General features: G+C 45.8%; 1 protein-coding gene across 1 annotated transcript in view; it reads right to left on the bottom strand.

Annotated features, from left to right (window-relative positions):
* Positions 1 to 15,152: 15,152 nt before the first annotated feature.
* Positions 15,153 to 26,212, bottom strand: part of kank4 (KN motif and ankyrin repeat domains 4) — a 26,751-nt gene continuing 15,691 nt past the window's right edge. Inside the window, exons 2-11 of the mRNA XM_067230232.1 lie at positions 24,593 to 24,656; positions 22,750 to 24,371; positions 20,679 to 22,677; positions 19,208 to 19,301; positions 18,032 to 18,325; positions 17,344 to 17,428; positions 16,927 to 17,146; positions 16,621 to 16,763; positions 15,991 to 16,191; positions 15,153 to 15,557 (exon numbers count right to left, since the gene is read on the bottom strand). Coding sequence (XP_067086333.1) covers positions 15,438 to 15,557; positions 15,991 to 16,191; positions 16,621 to 16,763; positions 16,927 to 17,146; positions 17,344 to 17,428; positions 18,032 to 18,325; positions 19,208 to 19,301; positions 20,679 to 22,677; positions 22,750 to 24,371; positions 24,593 to 24,611 — 4,797 coding nt within the window. The 5' untranslated portion in view covers positions 24,612 to 24,656 and the 3' untranslated portion in view covers positions 15,153 to 15,437. The remainder of the gene's footprint in view (positions 15,558 to 15,990; positions 16,192 to 16,620; positions 16,764 to 16,926; positions 17,147 to 17,343; positions 17,429 to 18,031; positions 18,326 to 19,207; positions 19,302 to 20,678; positions 22,678 to 22,749; positions 24,372 to 24,592; positions 24,657 to 26,212) is intronic.

Genomic DNA, 26,212 nt, shown 5'->3' with positions numbered 1-26,212 from the left:
CTAATTTCATTCAAAACACACATACTAACCCCTTTGGTCATTTCATCCAAAACACACATGCTAACCCCTTTAGTCATTTCATCAAAAACACACATGCTAACCCCTTTGGTCATTTCATCCAAAACACACATACTAACCCCTTTGCTAATTTCCCCTTTGCCATTTTTTTCCAAAACACACATATTAACACACATACTAACCCCTTTGGTCATTTAATCCGAAACACACATGCTAACCGCTTTGGTCATTTCATCCGAAACACACATGCTAACCCCTTTGGTCATTTCATCAAAAACACACATGCTAACCCCTTTGGTCATTTCATCCGAAACACACATGCTAACCCCTTTGGTCATTTCATCCGAAACACACATGCTAACCCCTTTGGTCATTTCATCCGAAACACACATGCTAACCCATTTGGTCATTTCATCAAAAACACACATGCTAACCCCTTTGGTCATTTCATCAAAAACACACATGCTAACCCCTTTGGTCATTTCATCAAAAACACACATGCTAACCCCTTTGGTCATTTCATCAAAAACACACATGCTAACCCCTTTGCTAATTTCCCCTTTGCCATTTTTTTCCATAACACACATATTAACCCCTTTGCTAATTTCATCCAAAACACACATACTAACCCCTTTGGTCATTTAATCCGAAACACACATGCTAACCCCCTTGGTCATTTCATCAAAAACACACATGCTCACCCCTTTGGTCATTTCATCCGAAACACACATGCTAACCCCTTTGGTCATTTCATCAAAAACACACATGCTAACCCCTTTGGTCATTTCATCCAAAACACACATGCCAACCCCTTTGTTAATTTCATCCAAAACACACATACTAACCCCTTTGGTAATTTCCCCTTTGGTCATTGAATCCAAAATACACATGCTGACCCCTTTGGTAATTTATACCAAAACACACATACTAACCCCTTTGGTCATTTCATCAGAAACACACATGCTAACCCCTTTGGTCATTTCATCAAAAACACACATGCTAATCCCTTTGGTCATTTCATCCGAAACACACATGCTAACCCCTTTGGTCATTTCATCCGAAACACACATGCTAACCCCTTTGCTAATTTCCCCTTTGCCATTTTTTTCCAAAACACACATATTAACCCCTTTGCTAATTTCATTCAAAACACACATACTAACCCCTTTGGTCATTTCATCCAAAACACACATACTAACCCATTTGTTAATTTACCCTTTGCCATTTTTTTCCAAAACACACATATTAACACACATACTAACCCCTTTGGTCATTTAATCCGAAACACACATACTAACCCCTTTGGTCATTTAATCTGAAACACACATGCTAACCCCTTTGCTAATTTCCCCTTTGCAATTTTTTTCCAAAACACACATATTAACCCCTTTGCTAATTTCATTCAAAACACACATACTAACCCCTTTGGTCATTTCATCCAAAACACACATACTAACCCATTTGTTAATTTACCCTTTGCCATTTTTTTCCAAAACACACATATTAACACACATACTAACCCCTTTGGTCATTTAATCCGAAACACACATGCTAACCCCTTTGGTCATTTCATCAAAAACACACATGCTAACCCCTATGCTAATTTCATTCAAAACACACATACTAACCCCTTTGGTCATTTCATCCAAAACACACATACTAACCCCTTTGGTCATTTCATCCAAAACACACATACTAACCCCTTTGCTAATTTCCCCTTTGCCATTTTTTTCCAAAACACACATATTAACACACATACTAACCCCTTTGGTCATTTAATCCGAAACACACATGCTAACCCCTTTGGTCATTTCATCAAAAACACACATGCTAACCCCTTTGGTCATTTCATCCGAAACACACATGCTAACCCCTTTGGTCATTTCATCAAAAACACACATGCTAACCCCTTTAGTCATTTCATCAAAAACACACATGCTAACCCCTTTGGTCATTTCATCCAAAACACACATACTAACCCCTTTGCTAATTTCCCCTTTGCCATTTTTTTCCAAAACACACATATTAACACACATACTAACCCCTTTGGTCATTTAATCCGAAACACACATGCTAACCGCTTTGGTCATTTCATCCGAAACACACATGCTAACCCCTTTGGTCATTTCATCAAAAACACACATGCTAACCCCTTTGGTCATTTCATCCGAAACACACATGCTAACCCCTTTGGTCATTTCATCCGAAACACACATGCTAACCCCTTTGGTCATTTCATCCGAAACACACATGCTAACCCATTTGGTCATTTCATCAAAAACACACATGCTAACCCCTTTGGTCATTTCATCAAAAACACACATGCTAACCCCTTTGGTCATTTCATCAAAAACACACATGCTAACCCCTTTGGTCATTTCATCAAAAACACACATGCTAACCCCTTTGCTAATTTCCCCTTTGCCATTTTTTTCCATAACACACATATTAACCCCTTTGCTAATTTCATCCAAAACACACATACTAACCCCTTTGGTCATTTAATCCGAAACACACATGCTAACCCCCTTGGTCATTTCATCAAAAACACACATGCTCACCCCTTTGGTCATTTCATCCGAAACACACATGCTAACCCCTTTGGTCATTTCATCAAAAACACACATGCTAACCCCTTTGGTCATTTCATCCAAAACACACATGCCAACCCCTTTGTTAATTTCATCCAAAACACACATACTAACCCCTTTGGTAATTTCCCCTTTGGTCATTGAATCCAAAATACACATGCTGACCCCTTTGGTAATTTATACCAAAACACACATACTAACCCCTTTGGTCATTTCATCAGAAACACACATGCTAACCCCTTTGGTCATTTCATCAAAAACACACATGCTAATCCCTTTGGTCATTTCATCCGAAACACACATGCTAACCCCTTTGGTCATTTCATCCGAAACACACATGCTAACCCCTTTGCTAATTTCCCCTTTGCCATTTTTTTCCAAAACACACATATTAACCCCTTTGCTAATTTCATTCAAAACACACATACTAACCCCTTTGGTCATTTCATCCAAAACACACATACTAACCCCTTTGGTAATTTCCCCTTTGCCATTTTTTTCCAAAACACACATATTAACCCCTTTGCTAATTTCATCCAAAACACACATACTAACCCCTTTGGTCATTTAATCCGAAACACACATGCTAACCCCTTTGGTCATTTCATCAAAAACACACATGCTCACCCCTTTGGTCATTTCATCCGAAACACACATGCTAACCCATTTGGTCATTTCATCAAAAACACACATGCTCACCCCTTTGGTCATTTCATCCGAAACACACATGCTAACCCCTTTGGTCATTTCATCCGAAACACACATACTAACCCCTTTGGTCATTTAATCCGAAACACACATGCTAACCCCTTTGCTAATTTCCCCTTTGCAATTTTTTTCCAAAACACACATATTAACCCCTTTGCTAATTTCATTCAAAACACACATACTAACCCCTTTGGTCATTTCATCCAAAACACACATACTAACCCATTTGTTAATTTACCCTTTGCCATTTTTTTCCAAAACACACATATTAACACACATACTAACCCCTTTGGTCATTTAATCCGAAACACACATGCTAACCCCTTTGGTCATTTCATCAAAAACACACATGCTAACCCCTATGCTAATTTCATTCAAAACACACATACTAACCCCTTTGGTCATTTCATCCAAAACACACATACTAACCCCTTTGGTCATTTCATCCAAAACACACATACTAACCCCTTTGCTAATTTCCCCTTTGCCATTTTTTTCCAAAACACACATATTAACACACATACTAACCCCTTTGGTCATTTAATCCGAAACACACATGCTAACCCCTTTGGTCATTTCATCAAAAACACACATGCTAAGCCCTTTGGTCATTTAATCCGAAACACACATGCTAACCCCTTTGGTCATTTCATCAAAAACACACATGCTAACCCCTTTGGTCATTTCATCCGAAACACACATGCTAACCCATTTGGTCATTTCATCAAAAACACACATGCTCACCCCTTTGGTCATTTCATCCGAAACACACATGCTAACCCCTTTGGTCATTTCATCCGAAACACACATACTAACCCCTTTGGTAATTTCATCCAAAACACACATACTAACCCATTTGTTAATTTACCCTTTGCCATTTTTTTCCAAAACACACATATTAACACACATACTAACCCCTTTGGTCATTTAATCCGAAACACACATGCTAACCCCTATGCTAATTTCATTCAAAACACACATACTAACCCCTTTGGTCATTTCATCCAAAACACACATACTAACCCCTTTGGTCATTTCATCCAAAACACACATACTAACCCCTTTGCTAATTTCCCCTTTGCCATTTTTTTCCAAAACACACATATTAACACACATACTAACCCTTTTGGTCATTTATTCCGAAACACACATGCTAACCCCTTTGGTCATTTCATCCGAAACACACATGCTAACCCCTTTGGTCATTTCATCCGAAACACACATGCTAACCCCTTTGGTCATTTCATCAAAAACACACATGCTCACCCCTTTGGTCATTTCATCCGAAACACACATGCTAACCCCTTTGGTCATTTCATCAAAAACACACATACTAACCCCTTTGCTAATTTCCCCTTTGCCATTTTTTTCCATAACACACATATTAACCCCTTTGCTAATTTCATCCAAAACACACATACTAACCCCTTTGGTCATTTAATCCGAAACACACATGCTAACCCCCTTGGTCATTTCATCAAAAACACACATGCTCACCCCTTTGGTCATTTCATCAAAAACACACATGCTAACCCCTTTGCTAATTTCCCTTTGCAATTTTTTTCCAAAACACACATATTAACCCCTTTGCTAATTTCATTCAAAACACACATACTAACCCCTTTGGTCATTTCATCCAAAACACACATACTAACCCCTTTGCTAATTTCCCCTTTGCCATTTTTTTCCAAAACACACATATTAACACACATACTAACCCCTTTGGTCATTTAATCCGAAACACACATGCTAACCCCTTTGGTCATTTCATCAAAAACACACATGCTAACCCCTTTGGTCATTTCATCAAAAACACACATGCTAACCCCTTTGCTAATTTCCCCTTTGCCATTTTTTTCCATAACACACATATTAACCCCTTTGCTAATTTCATCCAAAACACACATACTAACCCCTTTGGTCATTTAATCCGAAACACACATGCTAACCCCCTTGGTCATTTCATCAAAAACACACATGCTCACCCCTTTGGTCATTTCATCCGAAACACACATGCTAACCCCTTTGGTCATTTCATCAAAAACACACATGCTAACCCCTTTGCTAATTTCATCCAAAACACACATACTAACCCCTTTGGTCATTTAATCCGAAACACACATGCTAACCCCCTTGGTCATTTCATCAAAAACACACATGCTCACCCCTTTGGTCATTTCATCAAAAACACACATGCTAACCCCTTTGCTAATTTCCCTTTGCAATTTTTTTCCAAAACACACATATTAACCCCTTTGCTAATTTCATTCAAAACACACATACTAACCCCTTTGGTCATTTCATCCGAAACACACATGCTAACCCCTTTGGTCATTTCATCCGAAACACACATGCTAACCCCTTTGCTAATTTCCCCTTTGCCATTTTTTTCCAAAACACACATATTAACCCCTTTGCTAATTTCATTCAAAACACACATACTAACCCCTTTGGTCATTTCATCCAAAACACACATACTAACCCCTTTGCTAATTTCCCCTTTGCCATTTTTTTCCAAAACACACATATTAACCCCTTTGCTAATTTCATCCAAAACACACATGCTCACCCCTTTGGTCATTTCATCCGAAACACACATGCTAACCCATTTGGTCATTTCATCAAAAACACACATGCTCACCCCTTTGGTCATTTCATCCGAAACACACATGCTAACCCCTTTGGTCATTTCATCCGAAACACACATACTAACCCCTTTGGTCATTTAATCCGAAACACACATGCTAACCCCTTTGCTAATTTCCCCTTTGCAATTTTTTTCCAAAACACACATATTAACCCCTTTGCTAATTTCATTCAAAACACACATACTAACCCCTTTGGTCATTTCATCCAAAACACACATACTAACCCATTTGTTAATTTACCCTTTGCCATTTTTTTCCAAAACACACATATTAACACACATACTAACCCCTTTGGTCATTTAATCCGAAACACACATGCTAACCCCTTTGGTCATTTCATCAAAAACACACATGCTAACCCCTATGCTAATTTCATTCAAAACACACATACTAACCCCTTTGGTCATTTCATCCAAAACACACATACTAACCCCTTTGGTCATTTCATCCAAAACACACATACTAACCCCTTTGCTAATTTCCCCTTTGCCATTTTTTTCCAAAACACACATATTAACACACATACTAACCCCTTTGGTCATTTAATCCGAAACACACATGCTAACCCCTTTGGTCATTTCATCAAAAACACACATGCTAACCCCTTTGGTCATTTAATCCGAGACACACATGCTAACCCCTTTGGTCATTTCATCAAAAACACACATGCTAACCCCTTTGGTCATTTCATCCGAAACACACATGCTAACCCCTTTGGTCATTTCATCCAAAACACACATACTAACCCCTTTGCTAATTTCCCCTTTGCCATTTTTTTCCAAAACACACATATTAACACACATACTAACCCCTTTGGTCATTTAATCCGAAACACACATGCTAACCCCTTTGGTCATTTAATCCGAAACACACATGCTAACCCCTTTGGTCATTTCATCAAAAACACACATGCTAACCCCTTTGGTCATTTCATCCGAAACACACATGCTAACCCCTTTGGTCATTTCATCAAAAACACACATGCTAACCCCTTTGGTCATTTCATCAAAAACACACATGCTAACCCCTTTGGTCATTTCATCAAAAACACACATGCTAACCCCTTTGGTCATTTCATCAAAAACACACATGCTAACCCCTTTGGTCATTTCATCAAAAACACACATGCTAACCCCTTTGGTCATTTCATCAAAAACACACATGCTAACCCCTTTGCTAATTTCCCCTTTGCAATTTTTTTCCAAAACACACATATTAACCCCTTTGGTCATTTCATGCAAAACACACATACTAACCCCTTTGGTCATTTCATCCAAAACACACATACTAACCCCTTTGCTAATTTCCCCTTTGCCATTTTTTTCCAAAACACACATATTAACACACATACTAACCCCTTTGGTCATTTAATCCGAAACACACATGCTAACCGCTTTGGTCATTTCATCCGAAACACACATGCTAACCCCTTTGGTCATTTCATCAAAAACACACATGCTAACCCCTTTGGTCATTTCATCCGAAACACACATGCTAACCCCTTTGGTCATTTCATCAAAAACACACATGCTAACCCCTTTGGTCATTTAATCCGAAACACACATGCTAACCCCTTTGGTCATTTCATCAAAAACACACATGCTAACCCCTTTGGTCATTTCATCAAAAACACACATGCTAACCCCTTTGGTCATTTCATCAAAAACACACATGCTAACCCCTTTGGTCATTTCATCAAAAACACACATGCTAACCCCTTTGGTCATTTCATCAAAAACACACATGCTAACCCCTTTGGTCATTTCATCAAAAACACACATGCTAACCCCTTTGGTCATTTCATCAAAAACACACATGCTAACCCCTTTGGTCATTTCATCAAAAACACACATGCTAACCCCTTTGCTAATTTCCCCTTTGCAATTTTTTTCCAAAACACACATATTAACCCCTTTGCTAATTTCATTCAAAACACACATACTAACCCCTTTGGTCATTTCATCCAAAACACACATGCTAACCCCCTTGGTCATTTCATCAAAAACACACATGCTCACCCCTTTGGTCATTTCATCCGAAACACACATGCTAACCCCTTTGGTCATTTCATCCAAAACACACATACTAACCCCTTTGTTAATTTCCCCTTTGCCATTTTTTTCCAAAACACACATATTAACACACATACTAACCCTTTTGGTCATTTATTCCGAAACACACATGCTAACCCCTTTGGTCATTTCATCCGAAACACACATGCTAACCCCTTTGGTCATTTCATCCGAAACACACATGCTAACCCCTTTGGTCATTTCATCAAAAACACACATGCTCACCCCTTTGGTCATTTCATCCGAAACACACATGCTAACCCCTTTGGTCATTTCATCAAAAACACACATACTAACCCCTTTGCTAATTTCCCCTTTGCCATTTTTTTCCATAACACACATATTAACCCCTTTGCTAATTTCATCCAAAACACACATACTAACCCCTTTGGTCATTTAATCCGAAACACACATGCTAACCCCCTTGGTCATTTCATCAAAAACACACATGCTCACCCCTTTGGTCATTTCATCAAAAACACACATGCTAACCCCTTTGCTAATTTCCCTTTGCAATTTTTTTCCAAAACACACATATTAACCCCTTTGCTAATTTCATTCAAAACACACATACTAACCCCTTTGGTCATTTCATCCAAAACACACATACTAACCCCTTTGCTAATTTCCCCTTTGCCATTTTTTTCCAAAACACACATATTAACACACATACTAACCCCTTTGGTCATTTAATCCGAAACACACATGCTAACCCCTTTGGTCATTTAATCAAAAACACACATGCTAACCCCTTTGGTCATTTCATCAAAAACACACATGCTAACCCCTTTGCTAATTTCCCCTTTGCCATTTTTTTCCTTAACACACATATTAACCCCTTTGCTAATTTCATCCAAAACACACATACTAACCCCTTTGGTCATTTAATCCGAAACACACATGCTAACCCCCTTGGTCATTTCATCAAAAACACACATGCTAACCCCTTTGGTCATTTCATCAAAAACACACATGCTAACCCCTTTGGTCATTTCATCAAAAACACACATGCTAACCCCTTTGGTCATTTCATCAAAAACACACATGCTAACCCCTTTGGTCATTTCATCAAAAACACACATGCTAACCCCTTTGCTAATTTCCCCTTTGCCATTTTTTTCCATAACACACATATTAACCCCTTTGCTAATTTCATCCAAAACACACATACTAACCCCTTTTGTCATTTAATCCGAAACACACATGCTAACCCCTTTGGTCATTTCATCAAAAACACACATGCTAACCCCTTTGGTCATTTCATCCGAAACACACATGCTAACCCCTTTGGTCATTTCATCAAAAACACACATGCTAACCCCTTTGGTCATTTCATCAAAAACACACATGCTAACCCCTTTGGTCATTTCATCAAAAACACACATGCTAACCCCTTTGCTAATTTCCCCTTTGCAATTTTTTTCCAAAACACACATATTAACCCCTTTGCTAATTTCATTCAAAACACACATACTAACCCCTTTGGTCATTTCATCCAAAACACACATACTAACCCCTTTGCTAATTTCCCCTTTGCCATTTTTTTCCAAAACACACATATTAACACACATACTAACCCCTTTGGTCATTTAATCCGAAACACACATGCTAACCCCTTTGGTCATTTCATCAAAAACACACATGCTAACCCCTTTGGTCATTTAATCCGAAACACACATGCTAACCCCTTTGGTCATTTCATCAAAAACACACATGCTAACCCCTATGCTAATTTCATTCAAAACACACACACTAACCCCTTTGGTCATTTCATCCAAAACACACATACTAACCCCTTTGGTCATTTCATCCAAAACACACATACTAACCCCTTTGCTAATTTCCCCTTTGCCATTTTTTTCCAAAACACACATATTAACACACATACTAACCCCTTTGGTCATTTAATCCGAAACACACATGCTAACCCCTTTGGTCATTTCATCAAAAACACACATGCTAACCCCTTTGGTCATTTAATCCGAAACACACATGCTAACCCCTTTGGTCATTTCATCAAAAACACACATGCTAACCCCTTTGGTCATTTCATCAAAAACACACATGCTAACCCCTTTGCTAATTTCCCCTTTGCCATTTTTTTCCATAACACACATATTAACCCCTTTGCTAATTTCATCCAAAACACACATACTAACCCCTTTGGTCATTTAATCCGAAACACACATGCTAACCCCCTTGGTCATTTCATCAAAAACACACATGCTCACCCCTTTGGTCATTTCATCCGAAACACACATGCTAAGCCCTTTGGTCATTTCATCAAAAACACACATGCTAACCCCTTTGGTCATTTCATCAAAAACACACATGCTAACCCCTTTGGTCATTTCCTCAAAAACACACATGCTAACCCCTTTGCTAATTTCCCCTTTGCCATTTTTTTCCATAACACACATATTAACCCCTTTGCTAATTTCATCCAAAACACACATACTAACCCCTTTTGTCATTTAATCCGAAACACACATGCTAACCCCTTTGGTCATTTAATCAAAAACACACATGCTAACCCCTTTGCTAATTTCCCCTTTGCAATTTTTTTCCAAAACACACATATTAACCCCTTTGCTAATTTCATTCAAAACACACATACTAACCCCTTTGGTCATTTAATCCGAAACACACATGCTAACCCCTTTGGTCATTTCATCATAAACACACATGCTAACCCCTTTGGTCATTTCATCCGAAACACACATGCTAACCCCTTTGGTCATTTCATCAAAAACACACATGCTAACCCCTTTGGTCATTTCATCAAAAACACACATGCTAACCCCTTTGGTCATTTCATCAAAAACACACATGCTAACCCCTTTGCTAATTTCCCCTTTGCAATTTTTTTCCAAAACACACATATTAACCCCTTTGCTAATTTCATTCAAAACACACATACTAACCCCTTTGGTCATTTCATCCAAAACACACATACTAACCCCTTTGCTAATTTCCCCTTTGCCATTTTTTTCCAAAACACACATATTAACACACATACTAACCCCTTTGGTCATTTAATCCGAAACACACATGCTAACCCCTTTGGTCATTTCATCAAAAACACACATGCTAACCCCTTTGGTCATTTAATCCGAAACACACATGCTAACCCCTTTGGTCATTTCATCAAAAACACACATGCTAACCCCTTTGGTCATTTCATCAAAAACACACATGCTAACCCCTTTGGTCATTTCATCAAAAACACACATGCTAACCCCTTTGCTAATTTCCCCTTTGCAATTTTTTTCCAAAACACACATATTAACCCCTTTGCTAATTTCATTCAAAACACACATACTAACCCCTTTGGTCATTTCATCCAAAACACACATACTAACCCCTTTGCTAATTCCCCTTTGCCATTTTTTTCCAAAACACACATATTAACACACATACTAACCCCTTTGGTCATTTAATCCGAAACACACATGCTAACCCCTTTGGTCATTTCATCAAAAACACACATGCTAACCCCTTTGGTCATTTAATCCGAAACACACATGCTAACCCCTTTGGTCATTTCATCAAAAACACACATGCTAACCCCTATGCTAATTTCATTCAAAACACACATACTAACCCCTTTGGTCATTTCATCCAAAACACACATACTAACCCCTTTGGTCATTTCATCCAAAACACACATACTAACCCCTTTGCTAATTTTCCCTTTGCCATTTTTTTCCAAAACACACATATTAACACACATACTAACCCCTTTGGTCATTTAATCCGAAACACACATGCTAACCCCTTTGGTCATTTCATCAAAAACACACATGCTAACCCCTTTGGTCATTTAATCCGAAACACACATGCTAACCCCTATGGTCATTTAATCCGAAACACACATGCTAACCCCTTTGGTCATTTAATCCGAAACACACATGCTAACCCCTTTGGTCATTTCATCAAAAACACACATGCTAACCCCTTTGGTCATTTCATCAAAAACACACATGCTAACCCCTTTGGTCATTTCATCAAAAACACACATGCTAACCCCTTTGGTCATTTCATCCGAAACACACATGCTAACCCCTTTGGTCATTTCATCAAAAACACACATGCTAACCCCTTTGGTCATTTCATCAAAAACACACATGCTAACCCCTTTGGTCATTTCATCAAAAACACACATGCTAACCCCTTTGGTCATTTCATCAAAAACACACATGCTAACCCCTTTGGTCATTTCATCCGAAACACACATGCTAACCCCTTTGGTCATTTCATCAAAAACACACATGCTAACCCCTTTGGTCATTTCATCAAAAACACACATGCTAACCCCTTTGGTCATTTCATCAAAAACACACATGCTAACCCCTTTGGTCATTTCATCAAAAACACACATGCTAACCCCTTTGGTCATTTCATCAAAAACACACATGCTAACCCCTTTGGTCATTTCATCAAAAACACACATGCTAACCCCTTGCTCACCAAAGGGGTGACTCCCTAGGATCCCCAGGGGGATCAGTCAGGTGGCTGAGCGGTGAGGGAATCGGGCTAGTAATCCGAGGTTTGCCAGTTCCCGGTCATGCCAACTGACGTTGTGTCCTTGGGCAAGGCACTTCACCCTACTTGTCTCGGGGGAATGTCCCTGTACTTACTGTAAGTCGCTCTGGATAAGAGCGTCTGCTAAATGTAAAAAAATAAATAAAAATAAAAACACATGCTAACCCCTTTGGTCATTTAATCAAAAACACACATGCTAACCCCTTTGGTCATTTCATCCAAAACACACATGCCAACCCCTTTGTTAATTTAATACAAAACACACATGCTAACCCCTTTGGTCATTTAATCCGAAACACACATGCTAACCCCTTTGGTCATTTCATCCGAAACACACATGCCAACCCCTTTGATAATTTTCACTTTGCTAATTTCCCCCAAAACACACACTGTGTGACGAAGGTACAGACCAGAGCCAAAAAAGGGTGGAGCCACATTTGTGACGTCACAACGGTGGCTTTTTGGAAACCGACCGTTGTACATTAGCAGTTTCAAATTGTGCGATTTGCATAAGAAAGAGGTGTCAATGGACTTTGAGGTTCACTGTATGTCTATTTTACCCACCAAACTGTCGTTATTCAACTATGACAAGGTAAACTCGGTTTTGCATTCTATGACCTCTTTAAAGGGGAGGTTCATATAAAGTGTCCCCCCCTACCCCGACATGAAGGGGAAGTGGGGATCAGGTTGGAGATCTGTGCTTTCAAAACCGAATGGGCGTGAAAGGGAAGGAACCACAGCATGGAATTTGTTGATTTCATTTGCAGCACCGCCATCTCCTGGTGAGGTTGACACAGTAATTTCAGTTTTTATTTTTCCTTCATTTACAACATTGTCACTATCGAGGTGGATAAGGTGGGAGGGGAGTACACACATTTCCCACATTAATCTTTGGAAAAGACAGTTTCTCACTATAGTGTTTTTATAAGTCACGTCTGACATCTTCAAAATGAGACACATGGATGCACTTGTTTTTAAAGCTTTCAGTTTATTGAGAAGTACTCATATGGATAACACACAAGTCCATTTGATAGTAAGCTTATTACAGACAGTTAGTGGTAGCTACAGATTTTCACCATCTGATTGAATGACCTGGCTCACACCTTGTCCAATGACATACGAACAGGAACCACTCACCCAATCAGAAACCACATTTGCTTGAAGAAGAACCAATCGCCTCGCGCACACATCCCTGTTCAGTTCCGACAACATCATAGGATGCTGGCCCATGCATATAATGTATATTGTAAAAATATAGCATTTGGAATAAATACTAAATATATTTAAGAGCAAATGTCAGACAATACCAGATATATTTATTTTCACAATACTGTATGTACAGGTATCCAGATACTTTATCCCAATAAAAGCCTCCTGATCTTCTGTTGCGCTACTCTCAGACGCTTAAGTTGTGGTTCGTGAGAAACAGAAGCGCAACTCGCCCTCCTACAGCCAGTACAGCCGGTACAGGAAGTACAGCCGGTACAGGAATTACAGCCCAGTACAGGAAGTACAGCCGGTACAGGAAGTACAGCCCAGGACATCAGTCGTAAGAGAACTCACACAGCCACCTCAGGTTGTATTTGGGAAAGGCAGGTAGTATGTCTATTGTATGTAAGAGTACAATCCTCAACCAGAGGCGTCTGCATACCAAAGAAGAAGAGAGGCACCTCTACCGATCCTGGCGGCCATATTTATTGTCCTAATCCGCCTCCTCTACTGTGCCTACTGGAAGTCCTACAGTACTGTGACAGGAAGTCCTACTGAACTGATTGACAGGAAGTCCTACAGTACTGATTGACAGGAAGTCCTACTGAACTGATTAACAGGAAGTCCTACAGTACTGTGACAGGAAGTCCTACTGAAGTCCTGCACACTTGGCATCAACTTCCTTCTGGAAACACACAGGTGTATCTGAATATGCCCCACATTCTTTGTGCATTATGTAGCCGTAAGTTGCGGTTTGGGTTTAGGAACGCACAAGCAGGCAGACAAGATACATTACATCGGATAGAGAGATAAAGAGATTGTACATTGTTAAATATGGAACAGTATTAGAACACACTGTTGTAGTCGCTTGAGGAGAATAAACAGAGGTGTGTTACTGGTGTGCTGTGCCTGTCTGTCCACACGTCATATCGGAAGACCTCCAGGTCAAAGGTTGAGCTCCGCTGAGCAGAGGACATCAAGGCAGGGGCAGATATGTTCACACTATGACACAACGTACACGAGTTAAGCTAAGTGCAACACATAATAAATAAACTGAGCGAGTGTGATTGATAATAATCTGTGACCACAACATTCAGACTTCAATGGTTTCAGAAATGGCTTACGTCCAAATATAAAACAATAATACAAATGACAATGGTATAAAATGCAAAACAAACCACATCTAAAAAGTAAAAAATTAAAACAAAATGGCAGATTGTTGAAGGTAGACCATGTGCTTTAAGATTTTGCCTGAAGAGTTTTTCGTTATCTGAAAGCAGCTTCCCTTTTTGTTGTTTGGGTCACTTGACCTCCAGGCCCCTCCCCCGTCCTCTTGTCAATCATTTCCGTCGCCACCCCGTCCTCTTGTCAATCATTTCCGTCGCCACGGCGGCCCCTGTGATTGACGGCACACTTGGGAGGCTTCTGTCTTCGCTCTGCCGGGCAGCCAAACAGCTGATATTGTAACTCCCGCGGAATGATGGCAGAATGTGAAGAATGTCGATTATTTTTTCTCCGGGTTTTGGTAGCCCCAGTCCGGTAGGCCTATGGGTTCCTCTCTGAAGACAGCCTGGCAGTGAGGTGAATACAGCCTTTGTTCTCTTGGGGTGGAGGAGGGCGGGGGGGGGGGGGGACGGGGGACTGGCTCACAGGGGGGCTGTGGTGGCAGGGGGGTCGGAGGCCCTGGCAGCGGAATGAGCCCTCAGCAGGTCAACTATCTCACCGTGGGAGGCCTGGGCGGCCACCGACGAAGCAGTCTGCCCATTCTGGAGAGAGAGAGAGAGACAGAGAGAGGGAGAGAGAGAGGGGAGGGAGAGAGAGATGGAGAGAGAGAGGAGAGGGAGAGAGAGAGGGAGAGGAGAGGGAGAGGAGAGGGAGAGAGGAGAGGGAGACAGAGAGAGGGAGAGAGAGGTAATGAAAGAGTGAGAGAGATGGGAAGAGAAAGGGGGAGGAAATGAGATGTGGAAAGAGAATGTTTTCACTCAGTTATGTTTTTCAACACGACATAAGGAGAGTTGGAAAAGGTAGGAGACAGTAAATATCTAAATAACAATAGCTAATAGTGAGTTCTTCAACACAGGATATTTATGTGTCCTGTACACGCCTACGGAAAAAAACAACGCACTTACTACTTGTCACCAGATGGTGGCAGTGTTGTGTTGTTTTAAATCCTAAACTGAGTGAGTGTGTGTGTGTCACCTTATCGGTGAGGCCGGCGTGACAGAGCCCAGACTCCAGCAGCAGGCGTGAGATCTCGGTGTGCCCGTGTTCGGAGGCACACATGAGGGCGGTCGACCCGCTGCGGTCCTGGATGTTGACGTCCACCTGGCAGGTCAGCAGCAGGCGCACCATGGCGATGCGCCCGTGACTAACCGCAAGCATGAGCGCCGTCTGACCCGACTACAGAGAGAGGGAGAGGGGGGGGGGGAGAGAGAGGGAGAGAGAGAGAGGGGGGGGGGGAGGGAGAGAGAGAGAGAGCGGGTAAAATACATAACAATAATAAAGACAGAGTAAAGAATTCATAAATAAAGAGATGGTACAGTACTGTAGGTAACCGTGTTCTAAGAGTTAGAACATGCAAGTGTGTGTGTGTGTGTGTATATATTACATTACATTTATGCATTTAGCAGATGCTTTTATCCAAAGCGACTTCCAAAAGAGAGCTTTACAACAGTGCATAGGTCACTGATCATAACAACAAGATAGCCTCAAACATTGCGGGTAACCAAAACATCAAGCATACATTGTGAAAACCAAATAAGTCCCAAAGGGAAGAACCATAAGAGCATGTAGTTAAACAAGGGAATATGTGTGTGTGTGTGTGTGCACCTGTCCGGCCCTGGTGTTGATGTCCCCCTGCCTCAGTAGCTGCAGAGCCACCTCCATGTCCTCTGAGCCGTCAGCAGCCGTCAGACACGCAAGCATCACCGCTGTGTAGCCCGCCTTGTTCTGGATGTTCACCTCACACAGGCCTGCAGGGCGCACACACACACACACACACACACACACACACACACACACACACACACACACACACACACACACACACACAGAGTTAGAGTATAGAGATTCCCTTCTCCTGTTCAGAAGAGAGAGGTGTGTATGGTGTGTGTACGGAGTTTGTGTCGTTCCCACCTGTGTCCAGCAACAGTTTGACCACGGGGAAGTTGCCGTGGGAGACGCTGTAGTGCAGCGCCGTGTTCCCGTTGCCGTCCGTCAGGTTGACGATGTAGCGCAGGAGCGTCGGCGTGGCAACGCCCACCTCTCGGAGGTAGAGGGTGACGGTGTGGGCCTGGGACTCCTTCTGGCTGGACACACGGAACCACTCCTGGTACAGCACCAGCAGAACCTGCCTCTGAGGGGACGACACACACACACACACACACACAGGCATACCACACACACACACGCGCACACACACACACACACAGGGATCAGCTTATCGCACAGCCAGTACACATACAGTACCGTGTGTGAGTGTGTGGTGTGTGTGTGTGAGTGGTGTGTGTGTGTGGTGTGTGTGTGTGTGTGTGAGGGAGGTGACTTTCTCACCATCTCTTTGTCAGGAGAGGACACTGCCGTCATGTGATCTTTGATGTAGTGACACGCCTCCATGAAGTCCTTATCCACCGTTACCCTGGACACACACACACACACAACCGCTTACAACCGGATTTGACGTTTTAAACGTGCACTCTCTGTGCAGCAGACACGATGATGACATGGTCCAGACAGACTCTGACAGCATCTCAGCTAGCGTACGGCTCAGCTTGGTGTGGGTTTTGCTTCTGTTGGCTGTTTACCTGCTCACATGCTTTCTGAAACTCAACCTCAAGGTATCCTGCTGCAGGCAGCAGAAACACACTAGCCTACGGGAACACTGCCGTTCAAAGAGACTTGCTGGGCTCATATTAAAGCATCACTCTGCACTTTGTCTCAAAGCGTCGCCCATAATGCCCTGGTGCTGCAGCTGGTCTCAGACAAAGGCCTGGATTGTGTTCAACGATAATGACACGCGATCACACACACACACACACACAGGTAGGAGAGAGTACCTTCCTGAGATGTATTGGGAGTATTTATCACATGGATGAGCCGCTGATACTGCCCCCCTTGTGAGCTCAGTCTCCCTCATCCCCTCCCTCATCCCCTCCCTCCTTCTCCTCCCTCATCCCCTCCCTCCTTCTCCTCCCTCCTCCCCCTCCCTCCTCCCCTCCCTCCTCCCTCCTCCATGTCTCACCCTGTGGCCTGCTCTGCCTGGAGCCCCTGGCTGGTCTCCGCATCCCGGGGCTCTCCCTGGCTCACGGCCTCGACTCCTCCGCCCTGGGCCCCAGGATCGGAGGCCTCTCCCTGGGCCCCAGGATGGGAGGCCTCTCCCTGGGTCTCCTGGTCGGTCTGAGCCTGTTCCTGCTGCTCCTCTCCTGGCTCCTGCTCCTCTGGGTCTGAGCTGTCCACCTCCTCCTGCACCTCCTCCTCCTTGTCCTCCTTGTCCTCCCCGCTCGACTCCTCCTCCTCGCTGGAGGTGGATTCATACCTGGACACACACACACACACACACACACACACACACACACACACACACACACACACACACACACACACACACACACATACACACACACACACATACACACGGTTAATGGCACAGCGGCTGCTTAAAACAACATTGGCGTGTTGGGTCATGGCCGTTCAGCCAATCAGAGCACACATGACCAGCATTGAAGAAGTTGCACCAGAACCTCGAAGCCAAACATCAGAAAGACTCTGTGAAAATACAGCCTTGTTCAGCCAAGGTTAATGATCGAGGTTGTGTTTAGCATGTCAGGAATGCTTAATGATACTGGCCGGTGTGTGTGTATGTGTTTCCTAGGCGCGTCTCTAATAGCCCTCTATAGGGTCCTTGATCAGATAGAGATCCTTTACAACACAGCTGCTTCATGGATGTTTGTGGACCAATCAGGGGCCGCAGAGTACCCAGAATTCCAGAGGGCTGAGGCCTTGTGTGTCAGGGCTGCTGGAGGTTTGTCAACAGAGAACAAGGGGAGCATGCATGAAGGATCTGAGAAGGGAAGGCAAACACACAAACCACTTCCTGGTAGGTAGAATGTGGCCTTCATGGACATGAAGGTAACAAAATTGAGAGAGAGAACAGGTTCATGGTTAAAAAGACTCTGGGGAAAGTTGAAGTACTGACTACACTACACTGGAATCTTTTTCCATCTTTCAAAAAGTGTTTTCCCAAACTTTTAGTCCAAAATATTTATTCTGCCTTTCTAAACTTTTTTGTAAGAAGTAGAAAGTACAGATATTTGTGAAAAGTAAGGAGTGAAAGTGAGTGAGTGAGTGTGCTGTGGTACACCACAACACTGATCCTGTCTAGCAGGGACAGAAACACAGAAGAAGAAGGATGCGTTACCCTCCGTTAACGCCAACAAACTTCAGGTTCTTCTTGGCTCCGGCGCTTCCCTGCTTCCCAGCCCCCTCGTTCTTCTTCATGATGGATTTGAGACCTGCGGGGGTAGAGAGAGTCGTCATGTGCCCTGGGCGCACTGTGTCCGCTCCACTTTCTTGGAGAATGCAACCACACACACACATAATGTACCGTAGCGCCAGCAAGACGCAGCAATATCATGCAGAGCCCGGCATGTGAATGATGCTGAACCTACCCACAACGTAATCTGGGGCTCTCTAATTGTAGCAGCTCTCCTAAATGAAGACAAACCAGCCCTATAAGCACCACAGTGCTCGTTAAGAATAGCAAGAGTGATGTTTACCACAGCTTGGATCTAGACGTTTCCCCACAGACACTGCTCTGGCTATTAGCAACTAAGCCCAGTTTGAGTGTGTGTGTGTGTGTATGCGACACAGTGACGTGAGACAACAACATTGGATTGCGTCAACTGGAACGGTTGTCATTAATCCACATGTAACTAAGTATTAAATAACGTTCTGAGGTGATAAGGACAGGGGGAGGGGTGTGGGGGGGTGGTTGTCTAGGTGACAGCTATTATGACGGATGAGAGGGGGGAGGGGGGGTGGGTCTTTGTGGTGCCTGGTAGTAGTGGATTGTGTTTCCAGGGCTCTGTTTGTCTCAGGATGTTTTGGGAGTGAGGTAATTCGAGACAGACCTTTCCTCAAATGTCGCTCTCTCAAGATATAATACTGGAATAGAGAGGTTGGTGGGTCTGAATTGCTCACACACACACACACACACACATTTGTATTCTTTCCCACTGAAATGTATGGGGGCTGTGTGGCTGGGGTTAGCTTGGAGAAAGACATGCATTTTTGATCGCTTTTTGGAGGTCGTCCAATAATGTCATTTAGACAGCCGTGCAACATGTGTTCCACCTCAGGCTGTTGTAAACCAACGGGCGTCGCAGACAGACCGGCCTCTGGCCTGCATCAGGCCAGAGCGAGCTCAGCACTGAGAAACCCCTGTGAGCCGTGACACACCACACACACACGGCAACACACACACACACACATGCCAAGACAAGAGAGATGGCTGATAGACCGACAGGCATCATGGACATAAAAGGGCTGCAGATTAAGGCTTATGGAATGATCTCATTTTGGTAAATAAAGCTCGAGAGGCAAGGCAGTCTGTCGAGTATATGAGAGCTGAAGTGAGTGGTAATGGAACCCTCAATGGGGTAGAATATTTTGGATTTCGTCAGCTAATCCTAAGCGTCAAATCCTAAACGCTGGCTTCAAAGATGGACTCAATTAGCACTCACATTTCTAAAAGCACATTTCCCATCCGGAACCCCCCAGCAGCACGGGTGGAGGACCGGAGCGACTGGCTATCCTGCTGAGCCACGGGTGTGCGGCAGAATGTTTTTGAATGTGGAAAGGTGAGATAAGGTAGCGTGGATAGCACCTACCTTGTTGCTTGCTGGCTGCAGCCTTCTGCCCAGGGGAGTAGAAGGCAGACAGGGCACTGAGGGAGCTGACCAGCTGGTTCTGGATGGAGCTCATCTTGGAAGGCCCAGACTTCCCGGCTGGTTTACCTGCCGGCTTGGCTGTTGCTTTGGCAGTCGGCTTGGCCGCCGGTTTCTGGACGCTGGGGCCGTCCTGCTGCTGCTGTGCGGGCCCCTGCTGCCCTCCGCTGCCCAGCTGAGCCCACTGCTCGTTCAGGAGCCCCGTCAGACGAGTCACTACCTGACCCAGGGCCGCCGGGGACGTCGGGCTCTCCCCGGACCCCCTGCGAGGAGGCTGGGAGGTCGGGCTCTCCCCGGACCCCCTGCGAGGAGGCTGGGAGGTCGGGCTCTCCCCGGACCCCCTGCGAGGAGGCTGGGAGGTCGGGCTCTCCCCGGACCCCCTGCGAGGAGGCTGGGAGGTCGGGCTCTCCCCGGACCCCCTGCGAGGAGGCTGGGAGGTCGGGCTCTCCCCGGACCCCCTGCGATGAGGGGGCTGGGAGGGGGAGGCCTCGCTGGAGCTCTGAGGAGGGGGCTGGGAGGGGGAGGCCTCGCTGGAGCTCCGAGGAGGGGGCTCGGGCTGGGCTTTGAGCTTGGCTGGGGGCTGGACTGGGGAGTGCTCTGGATCTTCCAGTGGGGGTTGAGTTTGGCCGGTGGCAGGGATGTGGCGTGGGGGCCTCTTTGGGGCTGAAGACCCTGTAGCCTCACCCACCGGGGCCTCATTTTCTCGGGAAACATTCTCAATAAATTTATTTTCTGGGGTCACACTCTCTAGAACTTTATTTTCTGGGGTCACACTCTCTAAAACTTTACTTTCTGTGGTCTCACTCTCTAGAACTTTATTTTCTGGGGTCACACTCTCTAGAACTTTATTTTCTGGGGTCACACTCTCTAGAACTTTACTTTCTGTGGTCTCACTCTCTAGAACTTTACTTTCTGTGGTCTCACTCTCTACAACTTTACTTTCTGTGGTCTCACTCACTAGAACTACACTCTCTAAGTTCACATTTTCTACAACCTTACTTTCAAGGATCACACTTTCTTGGACCACATTTACAGGGGCCTCACTTGCTGTCCCTGCACTCTCAGACGCCACATCTCTCCCAACCTCATTCTCTCCAACCGCAGTCTCCACTACCATGTTCTGCTCTCCAACCGCAGTCTCCACTACCATGTTCTGCTCTCCAACCGCAGTCTCCACTACCATGTTCTGCTCTTCAACCGCAGTCTCCACTACCATGTTCTGCTCTCCAACCGCAGTCTCCACTACCATGTTCTGCTCTCCAACCGCAGTCTCCACTACCATGTTCTGCTCTTCAACCGCAGTCTCCACTACCATGTTCTGCTCTCCAACCGCAGTCTCCACTACCATGTTCTGCTCTTCAACCGCAGTCTCCACTACCATGTTCTGCTCTTCAACCGCAGTCTCCACTACCATGTTCTGCTCTTCAACCGCAGTCTCCACTACCATGTTCTCCCTGACCACACTTTCTACGACCACATGCTCAGTGATGGTTATCTCTCTAACCTCCATTTCAGCGACCACATTTTCTTCAGGCGCTGAGCTTTCAGTCAGGGCAACATCCGTCACGAGATTATCCACCTTCTTCTCAAACACACTCTCCACTCTTTCCCTGACCATCCTTTCCATGACCACGCTCTCCATGACCACGCTCTCCATGACCACGCTTTCTGTCAGGAAAGTTCCGGTGACCATCCCCCCAAACTCCACACTTCCCCCGGCATGGTTGGTCTCTCTGTCTTGTCTGTCTGCGACGGTCTCCGTCTGCTGGTCTGCCCTCGCCACTCCCTCGGTTTCAGTCACCTGGTCCACCGTGTCCACTCTCTCTGTCACCGTCCCTCGCTCCACGCTGTTCGCCCTCCGTCTCACGGGACGCAAGCCTGGCGAGTTAGTCTCCGTCTCAGTCACCTGGTCCACCCTGGCGGGGGCCTGTGTCTCAGTCACCTGGTCCACCCTGGCGGGGGCCTGTGTCTCAGTCACCTGGTCCACCCTGGCGGGGGCCTGTGTCTCAGTCACCTGGTCCGCAGTGTCCACCCTCTCAGTCTCCATCCCCCGGTCCACGCTGTTAGCCCTGTGTCTCCGCACATGTCCGCCCGCCAAGTCCACGTCCATCAGCTGGTCTTGGACGTTGCGTCCCTCCGTGTCCACGACCTGCCCTACGCTGCCGGCTCTCTCCTGGGGTATGCACACCTCTATCATCGCCATGTCTGTCCCCTGGTCCACTGTCCCTGCGCTCTCCGTCTCCGTCTCCTGATTGGCTAGATCCACCTTCTCGGTCTCCGTCTCCCGGTCCACGCTCTCTCTCCGGCCCCGCCCCGGCTCCGGGGGCACCTCGTCGCCCGCCCCCTCCCTCAGCAACAGTATCCTCTCCTCCTTCAGGCGGTTCTCCTCCACCTGTTCTCTCAGGAGAACGTTGGTTCTGTCCAGATCGTGGCTAGCCAGGGTTAGCTTCGCCTCAAGGGCTGTTAGCTTAGCCTGAAGCTGTTGGACGCTAGCGAGGTCCTCGTCGCTGCACGTCTGGGCTCTGCTCGCGCCCGCTCCGTCCGGCTGCGCTGACATCAGGCTCCCTGTAGCGTCTGCAGCTCCCGGTACGACTCTGTCCGCTGAAAGCGTTCCTGCCGTGGCCTCCAAAGTGCTCTCTTCTCTCTGTCGGTCTGATGGCTGTGCTAAAAGCCTGCCTGTGTCTGCGTGTGTGATGGATCTGCTGGGGGACTCCTGGTGTTTCTCCGCCATGCCGCGCCGATCCTCCGCTGGAGGCTGCTTCTCTGACACACCTCCTGTGGAGGTCGACTGTGGGGCTGCAGCCCCCCGTGGCTGGATGTCCAATGCAAGACCCGTGGTTTTGGTTAGGGGAGGGGAGGCTGCCTGGGCCTGGGCCTGGGCCTGGGTCTGAGCCTGTAGCCTCAATAACAGCTTCTCTCTCTCTTCCCTCAACGAGCAGATCTGGGCTTTGAGTTCCGGGATGGTTCTGACCTGCTCCTCCAGCTCCCTCACCCTCTTGAGGGCCACGGTGATCTGCTGGTGCAGCCCGGTGCGGTCCTGGGGCACGCGTCTGTCCAGCACATCCGCGGGGCGGAACACGCTCTCCGACGAGCCGTTCTGGGAGCCTCCGGGGCGCTCGTCCCCCGAGTCGGAGCCCTTCCGATGGGGCACGGTGGCCGGCATGCTGGAGGTCCGAAGGAGGTTGGGTCTGGCCTGGAGCCCAAGGGGCTGCTCGTCGAACGGCCTCACCCCAGCCCTGGCCTCCTCCTTGGGCCTGGCCGAGGAGTAGCCCCCCCCGTGCCCTCTGCTCTGACTGGAAGTGCCGCCATCGCTGGGCTTGAAGTCAAAGATCTGCTGAACCTCCGTCACGCGAGACTTGGGCTTGGACCCCAGGGTGGAGGTGCCCGACCAGGTGTCCTTGGGGGGCGGGCGTGGTCCCTGCCCGGGAAGGCTGAAGTTCCTGGGCAGCGTGCTGCACTTAGGGCCCCTGGCTCTTCGCTGGATGTGAACCCTCTTGATCGTGTTGCCTTTCTCTATGTCGTCCACGTACTTCAGGAAGTCCAGGTCGAGGTGGAAGCCGTAGGGCGTCTCCACCGAGTAGGGCAGCTGCTTCCTCTGGCCAGCGCCCTCCGCAGCCTTGGAGGGGAACACGTTCGCTGGAACACATCACAGGATTAGAGCATTCGCAAACATCCGGGTCGCAGTGTGATTAATTATGCAGAACCGGATCAGAAAGTAGGATGTAATTAGCATGCAGTGATTGTGCTGAGGCGGCGTTCGTCGGTGCGAGGCACCCTGCTGTGTACGCTCAGGCAGATTAGACAGGTGGCATGCGCCGCAGAGCGCTTTAGCTCTGGACCCGCGTGGCACTACTTACCACTTTTCTTGTCCATCATTAGACGCTCTCAGGGTCATGGGTTTGATTCCTCACAGTTGGCAACCTGGAAGACAAAAAGAGGGGGGGGGGTGAGAGACTGAAATAACACTGGTTTATCAACGTCCTCCATCTGCTATTGGCTGTAACTCAACGTCTCCATGCCAACGCCAAGAGCTCGCCGTTTGGTTCGAGACAGGATGTTTACGGGATGTAATGTGTGTCTTAGGAACCCAAGCAACCGTGACGGTGTGAGGGACGTCCTGTGCACAAGCCCTCCCAGTGTTGTCATCAAGAAGAGACAAATCCTTAGTGGGACATTTATAGCCACCGCAACACTGTGCTTGGGTCCACAGTTACATTCAGAACGAGTAGGAAAATGTGCCATTGGGGTGCCATTTTGTGTCATTTGTTCCAGCTGGAGATGCCAAGAAACCGGAGGCCGGAATTTTACGAGGGTTTCGCATGAGGAGAATGGGAAAGAGGAAAATAAACTCCTGCGATTTGGAGTCGAAACTTTTTACAGGCTTATGTAAAGCCATTTAATGAAATGTCTAATACTAGCACACACCGATATTCTGAGAGTCTTCATTGTTCTCGATTATAATCCATTCTAAATGGATACATGAGCCTAACAACAAATATACATTCCAGAGCAATTTAGCACACAATTATTCATGTACAATTTGCATGCAAATTCGTACCGCTGTCAAAAATACCTGCAGAGCGATGAAAGGCCAGAAGGCTTTCGTTTTTATTCTTTTTAATATGAGTTTGCATATAGAGCTGAACCCGGATGACAGGTTCAGAGAAATGAAAGCAATCACACCACTAAGAGCATCCTCAGGTGCTGCTATTAATGCCATTAAAACGATATTTGTTCGCTCAATCCTACTAATATCTACGGCAGCTTATCGTGTTATCGGGATGAGATAAGATCTCCCCCAGGAAACACCATGCCACAATCTCAGAGAACATTATCAATGTTTCCCTCATATCTTTCTTTCCCCTTCTCCCCTCTTTGCTTGCTAGCGTCACAAATCTCTTCCTGCACAGACGGCACCCCCGCGTACCCACGGGCACCGGATATGAAAGGCGTTGACAGTCTCTGTTGCGCAGCTTTAATCACTGTGGAGGGAACAGGGGAGGCAACACGTTCTGTGTCTCCTGGAGCAACCGGGGGGGCGTGGCTTGACCACCGGGGGGGCGTGGCCTGACCACATGAGAAGGGACTCTACGGGCACAACACTGGGCTCCAACTAAGTACAGATGAGGGTTTACAAGCCCCTGCATTGGACGGCCACGCAATCAATCAAACTGACAGCCTATCTGCAGGGACCTGAGTGAGATCCATGACGACCTCTACCTGGTCCCTGGCCCGCCTCTATTTATTAACTCATAAACAAGATCTGGGGCTGGGGTGCGCACACACACAGGCACACACATACACACACACACAGGCACACGACCGTGGAAACACGCCGGTTGTTTTTCTCATTTGCGTCGGCGAGCCAGACGCAGCCTCCAGGGGGCGTGACTAAGCGTGTGATTGACAGCTGAGACACAAGCTCCATTAGTGTGACTGTGACCTGAGAAAACAATGCAGCCGTGTGGGCGTGTCCC

The sequence above is a fragment of the Osmerus mordax genome, chromosome 27 (assembly GCF_038355195.1).
Source record: "Osmerus mordax isolate fOsmMor3 chromosome 27, fOsmMor3.pri, whole genome shotgun sequence".
Classification (NCBI taxonomy): domain Eukaryota; kingdom Metazoa; phylum Chordata; class Actinopteri; order Osmeriformes; family Osmeridae; genus Osmerus; species Osmerus mordax.
This window is presented reverse-complemented; position numbering and strand designations above follow the sequence as displayed.